This window comes from Argiope bruennichi, chromosome 9 (assembly GCF_947563725.1).
Source record: "Argiope bruennichi chromosome 9, qqArgBrue1.1, whole genome shotgun sequence".
Lineage (NCBI taxonomy): Eukaryota > Metazoa > Arthropoda > Arachnida > Araneae > Araneidae > Argiope > Argiope bruennichi.
Window position 1 is genome coordinate 113,481,145 of NC_079159.1, and position 13,505 is coordinate 113,494,649.

Consider the following 13,505-nt stretch of genomic DNA (forward strand, 5'->3'; position numbering starts at 1 on the left):
CAAAAAGAAAACAAATTTGTACTAAATCAAATGTGTTTTTATCAAAACTAGATGGAATTGAAACTTAAATCAAAAATTGTAAGAGATGATTGAAAGAAAAATCAAGAGAAAAGAGGTGAACTTCTGGCCAAACTCAAAAATTTCAATTTATTTAGCACTAGTACAAAAGGGGAGAAATTCACTCTTTTCCTTCCTGTGTGTCATTTACAATATGCAAATATTGGCACGTTTCAGGGTCAGGATTGGTATGCAATCAAATGTATTTCCTATTTATTGATTTATTTTCTTTGTTTTACCTCCCTTTTAATTATTTTTTTCACATTCAATTCATTAAATTCTTTATGTAAAAAATAATAAAATAGATAAAAAATAATAAAAACTAAGGTATAAAATTAGATGTATAAGTAGCTGCTACTGCCCTAAACTATATCCTGCTACTATACCCTGTTCTATAGTTTCTGTTCAAAAAAAAGTGGGACTTTTTCTCACTGATCATCCAATGAGTATAGGAACAGATTTATTATCTTCTAAACAGTCTTTGTGCTTTAAACAAATTCAATTATTCTTTTACTTAATTATGAGTAACATACTTACTTGTGTTGACTATTGCTATTACTACTCTATGCTGCATTGACTAAATGGAGAGAAAAAATTATTTCTAAATTACTTTGAATAGGATCAGAATATTTAAACATATTTATAATTTTTAAATATTTTGATCTCATTCAAAGTAATAAGTTCATAAACTTGAAAATTATATATTCTTTCACAATGAAAGCAGATATAAGTAGAATCATAAGCACCGTCACTAAAAATCAAATATTTTACCACACTTTTAGCAAAAGTCGTCAGTTAAATTCTTTCAGTTGCAAGAAAATATTTGATTTATGATAACTGCAACATAAAAAACAAATTACAAAATAAATTGTTTTTGGAAAATTTCTTTTTTTATCTGCAGAGATATAAATTCAAAATTGTTCTCAGTATAGCAACTTCTTTGTTGTTATTACTTTTTTTAAAAATGTAACTGCAATTTTAAAGATAATTACCAATTGATAAATGGTTACAGAAGCTGTAAGTACAAAATAAATGAATTTTACTTATCTGTATTACTACGATTATCAATATAACTAGTTATTGACCCTATTAATGCTCAAAGATGTAGCTACTCTTATTTAATGTTATACATTTTTTTGTTACATACTGCAACAATACATTTTAGTAATTCTTTATCAAGTGAAATGTTGAATGCTGTGAAAACGAAAGTAAGCAGTTGCAATAACTTAGGTCATGATTTGATTTATAGGTCGTTTTTGCGTAGGACTTTTGATAGCTGACTCCACTTTTCAGTAACGTTAATATTTTCCTAGTCCGCTGGTTTATGTATCGTAGTAATTGTTATACTTATATTTTGAAAGCTATCGTGAAAAAGAAGTTATATAAATATCCATATATACTTTAATCTTATAAAAAACATTGTTATAAACAATATATAACTTAGGCATTCTTTGAGAATTATAATATAAATGTCTTTAGAATTTATCTCTTATGCAATTTATTAAATCCTTTCTTTTTTCATCAATGCATTTACAGTAATCCTTATTAACCATTATTTCCCTAAAGTTTATAATCAAAGAAACTAGGAACATTAATTTGAAGATATTACAGCATTAATTTTTTTGTATTAGATGTATCAAAAATAAAATTGCTTGGTTACATTTCAGTCAAGATAGTGTTTTTATTATTTATATTATTCTTTCTTTTTGTCACCAATATATTAGAGTTGAAGTCTAAAACAAAGAAAATTCTTTTTGTACTGCAGTAGTAAAAAATTTATCATTTTTGGAATTTTATTTAGTTAAAAGCTTTTAGAGCAATACATTAAAGAAATGCCATTGTAAATTTCATAATAGATTGATTTTTTTCCCGGGAAGTTAGATTTTTTCTCATATACAATTACAGTGAATTGGGAAAAAAAAAAAAAAAAAAAATTAAAAACCATCTTCAACTTAATACTGCAAAATGTACCAGCTTCTTTTTTCCATCTAGATACTAACTTATAGTTCTGGAAAGTATATAAAAATGCAATATAACTTTTATATTTGTAAAAATTTAAATTTTTTATATGAAAAAATTTCAACTATACACCATCTTTCCACCATCTGTTATTATACTAATTCCTATTATTTCTGCATAATATAACATTAATTTAATTTTACTTAATATTGTTTTACAGAATTAGTGCCCCTTGGGATAAGAAATAGACTGAGACGACTTCAAACCTTACAATATCCAGCTGATTCATATCCTTATGTACTTGGATTACCTGATGAAACTTCTTTTCTTGAAGAAGCAGGTAATTTGGAAAAAATTTTGACTATGATTTTCCCTTATAGATTATTTAATGCAATTTTTTCTTTAATAGGGCATTATTGAAATAACAGTCATAATAAAAAAAATGCTATAGACAATAACATCTCAAATTGATAATGCAGAGAAGCATATATGGTGTATCATTAGACTTTGCAAAAATAGCCCTCTGTATAATTCTAATGCATTTAAAGTAATGGATACAAGAGGAAGGAATTTAACATAGCTGGATGAAAAAAAAAAAAAAAAAGCAGATTGTAATTCAATAATAATGAGCACCTACAGAAATGAGGCATTGTAGGTAGAAGCATTGGTTACAGCAATGCTTCAAGTGATGTCTTCATTTATGGACCATTTATTTTGAAAGCTGTGCAAATCAATTTTTTTCGTGTTTTGAGAAATTTAGAGATTTTATGCTAAATTCTTCTATTCGCCAATTTTAAATTGAATACAGCATTGTTATTTTTTAAGATATTAAATCTAAACTAATTGTAAATAAAAAATTGTGCTAAATTAATCACAAATGATGTGAGATCTGAATTTTTTTTAATGTACAACTTTTAAAGTGTATTTTCCATATGACCCATCACTTACTTCATTGCACAGCAGAACTTAGTTTAAATGGTATGAGTCCATATTCATAAAACTCTTCATTATACCATTTTTTGTGAACATAGTGAACTATTTATCATCTCAACATTGTTCCATATAAATAAATTTTTCATCACCTAAATATATAGAAATTCAATAATGAATTATGAATAATTGCAACCAATAATTGAAATTGTATAAAAAATTTATCACCAATAACTAACCCAGTTGAAAAAATCTTTTGAAATTTGATATTTCTTTTTTACTAATGATAGAAGTCATGAAATATTTATAGAGATGAGATTAATATAATGTTATATATAATTATAATTTAAACAGGTATTCGGTTTTATTAAATATTTTTTAAGTTATTTTTTTTAAGTTAATTTTAAAATGGTTATTGCAAATTTTTCAAATTTTAATCAAATCAAAATTTTTTACCTCCTAATGCAGCTTTTTTTTTAATTCAGTAATTTTAGAATAATTTTATTGTTAATTTGAATAATTGTTAGCTATGTCTGATTTTTTTTTTCTTACTTTTACAAAATTTAAATTGCATTTTATAGAAATGCTGCGTGAAGAAGAGGAAGAGCAAGCCCCAGTTGCTGCACCCATTTCTGACACTTTCCATTCAGTGGTAAGAAAGTAACAAAAATGTAAATGGAATGCTTATCTTCCTTGAAACATTATAATAAATACTTTAAAAATTAATAAATAATATTTGAAATGATTACAAAGCAGGATATTAGACACTTAACACATTAGATATAAATAAATAAGTTATAGAGAAAAAAACTTAATTTTATGTGTGGCTGCAATATTTTCTTGCTTTGTGACAAAGTGTAATGCTTTTGGATAACTTAAATATAGATTAAATTAACTGTTTTTAAAATCATGTGAATTAAAATTTTTTGCTTTGAAATTTTCTTTATGTCAGTGAAATTGCATAAAACCAATGTGGAAAAAAGGGCTTATCAAAAAATGGGAAGACAATTTATTCCTAAATGTTTTACAAAGATACTTTATTAAGTTTGACAATTGTTCCATAAATAACAATATAGCATGAATAAAAAAATTGTATTTAATGAAAATCGCAATGTAGTCGGATGAGTCTGTAAGGTATTAATAGTAAGGCTGACAGTATAATTTTCTAGTTTTACCTTGATTATAATAATTATGAACAAACTAATAATCCAAAGCAGGTGAATTACACTTAGTCATTAGCATAAAAGTTAATACAACATCAGAAAAAAATTGTATATTTCTATTCCATTGACACCTTCTGTTGACAAGATGTGAATTTCTGTAGACTGCACTGAATGTGTGGAGAAATCCAATCTGTGGTGCTACTCTTTTTGTGGCTTCTATTTTGCTTCTTGACTTCTCACTACTATTCATTTTACACTATATTGATTATCCTGATGCATAGCCATTTATTAGAGTAGAGAAGTCTTGGAAATTTTACCAAACAGAAAAATGTTCAAATCATAATCCTATTTTCATTTGGGCACATCTTATTCAAAATTGAAAATCAGCCTAAAAGTCTTATAATATTAAAAGATTTATAAAACAAATTGTGTACATATTCTATTGATGAGTTTGTATTTACAACTTTTTTGTCATTTAAGATTTTATGTTCCATTATTTAACTTGGTGTCATATTATCCAATCAGCTGTAACTCGGGGAGTCTTAAAATCTACTACATTGATTTAATCTTAATTTGGAGAAAAAAAATTTCTTTGATTATTCTTTTAAAAAATATATAAAAACATGATAGGGTCTTGCAGCAAGACAGCAATCAAAATTGCATATTTACAAAAGCACATTTATCAATTTATATAATTATATATAGAACAAGAATGAGAGAATCAGTGAATGAATATTTTTTATACTTAGGAAGTAATTCTTAAATTTAATGATGTGTACTATTGGGGAGGGAAATGGATGATGATTTGCAAAATTGTAAAACTTTTGATCTGCAGTTTTTATTTTTTTTTATTTTATTTAGAAGGTATTACTATTGAATCATTGACACTTCAATTCCTAGTTACGATTTTGATGGGTGATTAAATTTCTCTACCTAGAGTACTCAAATTTGTTAAGATAATTATTGGATGTTGTAGAAACTGAGAAATCTATGGATCTTTTTGTTTGTTAAAAATAGTTCCAAGAGACTAATTTTATTGGAAGAGAAATTTTTTCATTAATAATGAATAGATTTTTAAATACACATAAATCAAAAACAATATTGCATAAATAAATGCATGAGTTTGTTGCCTCTCATTTCATCTATTATTAGTTACATCTCAATAAGAAAATCTACATTAAATGTTGATGTCCTGTAAATTTTTATGTTTTATATAATCAAATTTTACCTCATTAAATATTTGCTCATATTATATATCTATCGATATATATATTCAGGAAATGCAAAGAGATGCTACTGCTTCAACTACTGATCCATCAGCATCGGGACTGCTGAGAACATCGTTGCTTAGAGGTGATACCTAATAAATGTATCCCATCCTTTTGCTTTTGCACCATAATGTTTATTGTTTTCTAACAAGTTAAATCTTTTTATAGTTACAGGTCTGTCAAGCAGTGCTTCCTTAGTGTAAGTAGATTTCAACAGAACTTAACACAATATTATAAAATCATGCTTCAATTCAAGATTAAAGTTTTGGTATAGTATGCTTCTAATTCTTTATTTTCCAAATTGCAAGCTCAGTGGGACCTTGAAATTAACAATAAACTACATGCTATTAAACCTTATGTACAACCGTGGTCTTCATTACCTAATCGGAAAGCAGACACAGTATTAACCCGTTTACGTATTGGTCATACGAGATTCACCCATCTCCACTTGTTGCTAGGTGAACAACCACCTCTATGTTCCCAGTGTGACTGTCAAATGTCTGTTAAACATATATTGTCAGAATGTCCAAATTTCAATGCTCAACGTTTGCACTTCTTTCAAAATACGAATACTCCATTACATTTCTTACTTGGTAAGACACCACATGCTAAAATTTTTGCATTTTTGAAATCAATAGGTTTTCATCCACATATTTAAGTTTTCTTCGTCTTTCTCAAGTTTTCATTTTTTTGTTGTTGTTTTGTTTTTTGTTTGTTTTGTTTTGTTTTTATAGCTGAAATTTTATAATTTAATCCTGAAAAATACAGTTTGGCGCAGCATAGCCAACATCATGGCTCTTGTGCCAATAAAATCCACAAAATCCGCAAAAATCTAATTCTTTATTATTTTAAAAATAAACACTGAATTATGAGCACTTTGTGTGCATCAAACTGGAATTTGTTTGATTTAGCAACACTAAGTAGAGTTCAGGCAGAGTTTGTGCCTGTGAATTCAAAATTTATAAAGCAACAGTTGATTTTCTAGTATAAAATATGTCTATTTTATATAATGAGATAATTGTAAAAAAAATTTAATTATAGGCTAATTTTGATTAAAGTATTGAAAAGTTAAAATGCTCCCTACTTTCTACTGTGTTAATCAATGGAAAGTTTTTTTTTGTGTGTATGATCTATTATTTAAAGTCATTTTACTTGTTTCAAATATGTATTAATATTACATTTATTAAACTTTTAAATTCAGATAAATTTTCCAAATTCTCTTCAAAATAAATTTGCTACATTTTTTTTATTTATTTTCCTCTTTTTATATTTCTTTTTATCATTAAACATGCTTTTATGCTTGTTTTCATTTCACTGTTATTTGAAAAAAATTAATGTTTTGTATTACATCATTTAAGAAGGAAGGTGCAAAATTAAGTACTGTAATGAAACGATTACAAAATCCTCTTGTTATACAAAAAATAAAAAAAAAATGAAATCAATATTTTTTTTACTAGCAAACATTTAAAAAACATTTTGTGATATTGCTTTTTAATTTTTTACTAATAATTTGCTGTTCAACAAAGGTATAATGTTACAGATTTTTTTGAAAAATGTCAGCAAAAAAACTGCTACTTAATTGAATAATATATTATTTTTGTGATTGCTTAAATTATTTTTATTAATAAGGGCAAGAGATGCAAGTGATTCACTTCAGCCGCCCATGATAGAAGAAGAAGAGTATGTGATGCCTATTGCTGAACCTATTATGAGAGATTTAGAAGAAGTTCATGAAACAATTGTGCCACCAAGTATGAAATGTTATTTTTAATCATAATTTCTAATATTCTGTATACATTCTGAATTTAAGTTATTTCCAATTGCCTGTAAAAGAAAAGAATCCATATTTTATTATATTACTTTATTAAAACTTATGTTTACATCTTGGTTTGAATAATATAAATAGTTTGGATATTTTAAATTTTTAAATTCAGGTAAATGAATAATCAAGGGAAAAAAATCAATGTGAATCTTTTTGCCACAATTTCTGATAAATTTGTGACAAGACAATATTTGCATGCGACATATTTTGCATTTTGAGTAATAAAGAAAGCTAAGTATACGCTTAAAACTTCCTTTCTTCTGATTGGAATCAAAATGTAATAAAGATTTATAATTTTTATAGCAAAAATTTCATTTATCTAAGGCATGAATTTTTGAGCTGTTACGTTATAATCATACACATCTATAGAACATTGCACAAAATTGCATGAGTCAATTTTAATCTAAAATTCCATAGAAATCTGCAATTTTGTTGTAACACTGCACCAATTTCCTCTGTTGTTTTGCTCAATGCATTTTCAAATTATTATGTTCAAAGGCAGATATAATTCCAGAAATGATCTGTTTTTGCATTAGTGAGATCTACAAACTTGTAGATTGATTGAAACATGAGCAAATAAAAATAAAGTTCAAAAGTAAGAAAGTAATAAAAATGGTGTGAAAGAGAAAAAAAATTATATTTTTCTCTTTTCAGATGAAAAGAAAAAGTTTACTATTCTTCTTTTCAGTTATCCATAGATTATTCCATTTGATTTATTCTCATAAATTTGAAATCATGAGAGTAAATCAAAAGGGATAAAATGATTTGGAAATGAAACCACCTTTAATTGCTGGTTTCTTCTTCTATCTAATTAAATACTTTTTATTTTGTGCATATGTTGCTTTTATGATATAAAAATTCAATTTTTCCATGCAATTTTTGTATTGAATTTCAAATCAATAAATAATTTCATCTTAATTTGCAAATTTAAAGATACAGTTATTTAATGTATGTTTGATGCATCTGCAAACTTGCTTGTATTTATTTAGAACGTCCTAAAAATTTATTGCATAAGGAGATACAAGCGTTACTGTGGCACATCATATGTAGCAATCTACACAAAAGGATCTACTGCTATGCATATTTATATATTTTTAGCTCTTCAAATGCTAAATATGATAATTCATTTTGAAATTGTATTTATTATCGTTTTTTGTTATGTTATATGATTTACTTATTATTTTTAATATTTGAATGCAACAAGTTTTTTGCTAAATACTGAATAATTATTAAATTTGAAGGTAAAAGCCATTAAAAAAATTAGGAAAGCAGGATATTTTTGAATTTTTAATAAAGGATATTACAAGTTATTATGATTAAATTTATTTTATATCTGTTCGTTTAAACCTGATTTGAATTCTATATTATTTTTGATAGCATTAAAACATTGTTTGAACAAGGGGAAAATTTATAAGTTCTCAAGGTTACAAAAAGTTTAAATTGATATAATGCAGTCATATACTGTTTAATTAACTTACCCTAATTTTTTGAACAGAATGATCATTGAAGGGCATTTGTTTTTAACATCTACACATTATGTACTTCCAGTTTTTGAACATATGTTTAATCCTTTTTTTTTTCATTATCCTTTCAGTCTGTGAAATGAGTCCAATATCACCTGAAAGAACTCCACCACCATCTTCTGCAGAATCTTTAACTCCAGTTTTAGAAGAAACTCATTTGTTGGTACTTAAAACATTGGAAAGAAGTGGTGTATCTGATTTAACAACTTTTAATTCCATTCTACGCAATGTTTCACTCACAAAAAGGCGTGTGGCCGAGTTGTTTAATCATTTACTTCGTAAGTTTCCTTCATAGCATTTAATATTCTAAATATGATCCTACATGGACAAAAACAAAAATCATTTTTATTTGGTGAATTTTGCTACAGTTAGGAAATTCTCATTGGCTTTTTATTTTCATCTTAATATTTTTTTTCTTCTTAACATTAAATTCCTGAAATTTAACTAATCACTGTTTTATCAGTTATGTTATTTTGTTTTGACATCAGAATTTTAAACATTGAGCATAAAAATTTAATTAATCACTCTTTTATCAGTTATGGTATTTTGCTTTGACATCAGAATTTTAAATATTCAGCATAAAACTTGATTCAAATGTGAAGAATCTTTCTTTTGCTCAATTCCTGTATGTTTTCTTGTATCAAAAATCTGTCTTAACATAAATATGTATGTATTATCTGTATGTTATTAATGTGGTTATGTATTATCTGCATATAAATGTATTTGATAACAATTTTTTGAAAAGGAAGATATACTACTCTGTACTTAATTCAACAATAAATTAAATCTCCACTTTTTAATTGAATTTCAACGAGAAATTTAGTATAATTATAAATCCTAGTTTTGAAACAGATATATAAAATTTCTTTTTATCTTGTAGTATATAAATAATGTATTTTAAAATTTAAAATAATATTACAAAATAATAATACCCAATAAAATAATACTGACACAGAAACAAGACAGCGAAAGCAGTCTTCCAAACAAAATAAAAATTTTCATTAACGAATGTTAATGATTTTTTTCCTCTTCTTCTTTTCTGGTTATCAACAGTCCCATATTATAAAGAATTTTGTTATTGCATTTGATAAAAACATGAAGTAATGATAACAATGGTGATTAAATCAAGATAATAGCATGTTCAAAATTGATTTTTACAGCAATGTTCCATTGAATAAAAATATAAAAAAAGAGATTATTACCTTATTTTTGAGAAAATATTTTATTTGTATAAATTTATAGAAAATTTTAAAATGTGCAAGATATACTTTATTATTTAAATGTGAAATCATATTTTTTTTTTATTTTAATTATTTGTTTTACTTAATTTTAAATTGAAGTTTTTTTTATGGAAATGCTTTTTATATTTCAAAGAAAGTTAATTCAAAAAGGATAATTTTTCTTTTAAAATTATTATTTTTTTTCAATGTAAATAATTGTGCAAAAGTAGCATTCACTCAAGTTCCACAGAAATTTCAAACTTCTCAAATCAAAAATTTTGCAGCATTACACTATACAAAATAAGTTTAGTAAATTTGAATTTAGAATTAAATACAAGAAAATTATTGCCATAAGTATGCCAAAATCTTATATATGCCATAAATATACCAAAAATTTAACTTCATAGGGGATAATAAAAACATTTAAGCGAAAAAAAAGCTTTGAAATTTCATGGAAATTAGATTCCCAATCGTTAAAATTTTAGATCTCATTATAAACAATTTTCAAGTGAATTAAGGGATTGAATTTTTTTTTTAAATAATTGAAGATGCATTGTACTTATGTAATTATGCGATGAAAAGAATTTTTTTAAAAAGCGCATTTTATTTATTTATTTTATTGAATTAATCAAAATATTTTCAAATTATATACAATATATATTGTTTTAATGCGAAATTCGATGAAATCAGGGTAAAAATTTAAATTATCACCAAATTTGAGTTTGAAATGTTCCAATTAGCCAAGTGCTTACTATGAGTATAATTTTTTGATTATCAAGTTTATAAAAATTACCCAGATAATTTTCTTTAACCTGAGGTAAATATTGAGAACAATTTTGTTTTCTGATATTAAAAACATTAAATGAACATTTTCTATCACATCACCTTCAGAGATTTACAGGGTATCAATACTTCTATTAGTTCAAGAATCAACACTTTTATTGTATTTGTAACTTGTCTTCAATCTGTGTAGCCTCATTATTTCTGTTATTTTTGAGTTTATTCTATTATTATTGAGTTTATTAAAGTATAATAATTGAAACTGGTCTGTTTTGTTTCTTTTCTTTTCATTTTGGTGCATTAGACAGTGCATACAATTAAAAAGTTTTAAAAAAAACCCATAAAAAAAAGTAACATTTTTTTAAAGAAAATTATGTATGATAGATTAGAAAAATGTTCCAGTTGAATTTTTTCATTTGGAGTTTGTTTCATTTTTATGATTATAAACTATCAGACAAATGATTTCAATTATTTTTATGCCATTTGCATTATTGTTATTTGCTGACTAATCGTATTGATTATATGATCTGATACATGGCAACTCAATTGATAGATGTTCTAAACAATGATATGAACAATTTATTATAATAATCTAATATCTAATCTGATATATCAATCTATCTATTCAAATATAATCTGTTTTTAATCCATGAGCAAAAAATATCGATTTGGGCAATTAAAGTAGTACTTTCATATAAAGCAGAAGCAACATTTTTTTATGAATGGCAAACATTCAGTCATTGTCATTAAATCAACACACTTTTTCCTCTTTAAAATTAATAATAAGAACTTAAAGTAAAAATAAAAGTTTGAAGTATTTTGGCATATACATAGATGATAGACTGTTCCATACATAGAAAATGTATATTCCATTCATATCTTAATATTGCCTTAAAAAAAATTTTTTTTAATAGAATGATCCAACCAAAATTTATTATCAATAAAAAGATTTTGGAAGCATGTACTTGATGGTTATAAAAAAAGTTGCACCAGTATCATATATAGAATTTGCTTTCTTTCTAATCCAGTAGTTCCTTTGTTTGTTCTGTAGCAACCAGTGATTTCCCTTCTAAAGGGCTGTGGCTAAGTCAGGATTATTTTGATTGAATATCTTGTAACTTTGCTGAATAGTAGAAAACTTTTATGGCTGATGCATCTTCTCACCTCTTTTTTCCATGTCTCTATCTATTAGTGTAATAGCTGCAAAAACTTTTAATAGTTGTGGATTTTGCTATATCTACTTTATAGTTTTAGTGAAACTTACTGTTCAGGTAATTGAAGTCAAACAAGTTGTTTAACTAATTTTTGACAGCTTTGTCTAAAGTAATTAAAATTAAGAAATATTAATATTACAGTTCATGAAATATTCGTAAATAATTTACACTTTGCAGTAAATTATCATGATATATGCTATTTTTTGCATTAGTATTAACGCTTCCCTTTGTTTTTTCTCAAATAGATCTACATGCTCGAGGACTGGTTCATCTTCAACAGCCTGTAGTTGATGGTGATATTTTCATCAAAATTTTACCACAAACTTCTACACCTTAATTAATACTTGTTTCAGTTCTTCAAGAGGCAGGACTATACAAAATTCACTTTTTTTATTCTTTAATTCTGTAATTATTTTAATATCATTTAAAGTATGCATATTTTAGAATGTTTTTTTTTATATGTTTTTATTTTTTATGACAACAACCATCATAAACATTTTATAACTGTTTTTAAAAGTGCATTTTATTGTAGCAACTATATTTTAAAATGCAAATGTGATTTCTTTGTAGCCTTGAATTCTTTTTATTCATGGTTTAGCTCACAACTTTTACTATTGTTAATATATTTTAAAGTATTTTTTTTTAAGTTGCTTTTATTTTTTTCTCTAGTCCTTTTTTACATTTGTGTGTTTTTATTATATTTCCCTTGTTTAATTCCATTATTATTATTTGTTCTTGTTTTTTTCCATCAATCATTTATTACATTTGTATGTTTTTATTATGTTTTTTTCCTTGTTTTTATTATATTAATTGTATTTGTTGTGTACAAGACATTATGTAATAGAATATTTATTCACATGTGCAAAATTAATGATACATACAAATTATTGCATTTTCAATGCAATTCAATTGTTTGACATTTTCCCCAAAAATGTTTAAAAAAAAAAAAATTAGTTTATTTGACAATATTTTCTATTGAACAATACTTTAGAGTATTTTACTTTTTAAAAATGTTTTTATTCCCTCTAGTCTTTATATTGTTTAATAAGCATAAATGTGATAAATGATTCATCTGTGCAATATTCATCATACATACCAAGAAGTGCATTTTTAAGGAATTCAGGTTTTTACCCTAAAAATGTGAACATTTCATTAACTATTTTGATATCTATATAGAAATGTAGTACTTAAAGCTAGGCATTTCGTTTTTTCTGTAACCTCTCAAAATATTAAGGGGAAAACAAATTCTCTTTTAAACATTTACCATTTTTAAAATAATTGTAGAAAGAATAGTTTCTAATATAATGATGCTTTCAAAAAATTCAGTTTATCAAGAAAGTGCAGTTTTATATTTGTTATTTTAAATGCATATAGAAAGGGTTTTTCAGATTTTTATTTTTTCATACTTTTAAGGATAGACTTTTCTTTATATTATATTGTTCCACTAACTTTTAAACCTTTCATTTATGGTCTTATATTTTTATTTAAGATCATAATTTTCTCTTTCTATGATGTTTGAAAATAGTTGCTTTTAAATTGAATGTGAAGTATTCTTTTATTACATTGATC

General features: G+C 25.1%; 1 protein-coding gene across 1 annotated transcript in view; it reads left to right on the top strand.

Annotated features, from left to right (window-relative positions):
- LOC129985103 (uncharacterized) overlaps window positions 1-12,302 on the top strand; it is a 31,758-nt gene extending 19,456 nt beyond the window's left edge. Inside the window, exons 9-15 of the mRNA XM_056095015.1 lie at window positions 2,237-2,356; window positions 3,528-3,598; window positions 5,387-5,462; window positions 5,546-5,576; window positions 7,007-7,128; window positions 8,794-9,000; window positions 12,182-12,302. Coding sequence (XP_055950990.1) covers window positions 2,237-2,356; window positions 3,528-3,598; window positions 5,387-5,462; window positions 5,546-5,576; window positions 7,007-7,128; window positions 8,794-9,000; window positions 12,182-12,273 — 719 coding nt within the window. The 3' untranslated portion in view covers window positions 12,274-12,302. The remainder of the gene's footprint in view (window positions 1-2,236; window positions 2,357-3,527; window positions 3,599-5,386; window positions 5,463-5,545; window positions 5,577-7,006; window positions 7,129-8,793; window positions 9,001-12,181) is intronic.
- Window positions 12,303-13,505: the final 1,203 nt, after the last annotated feature.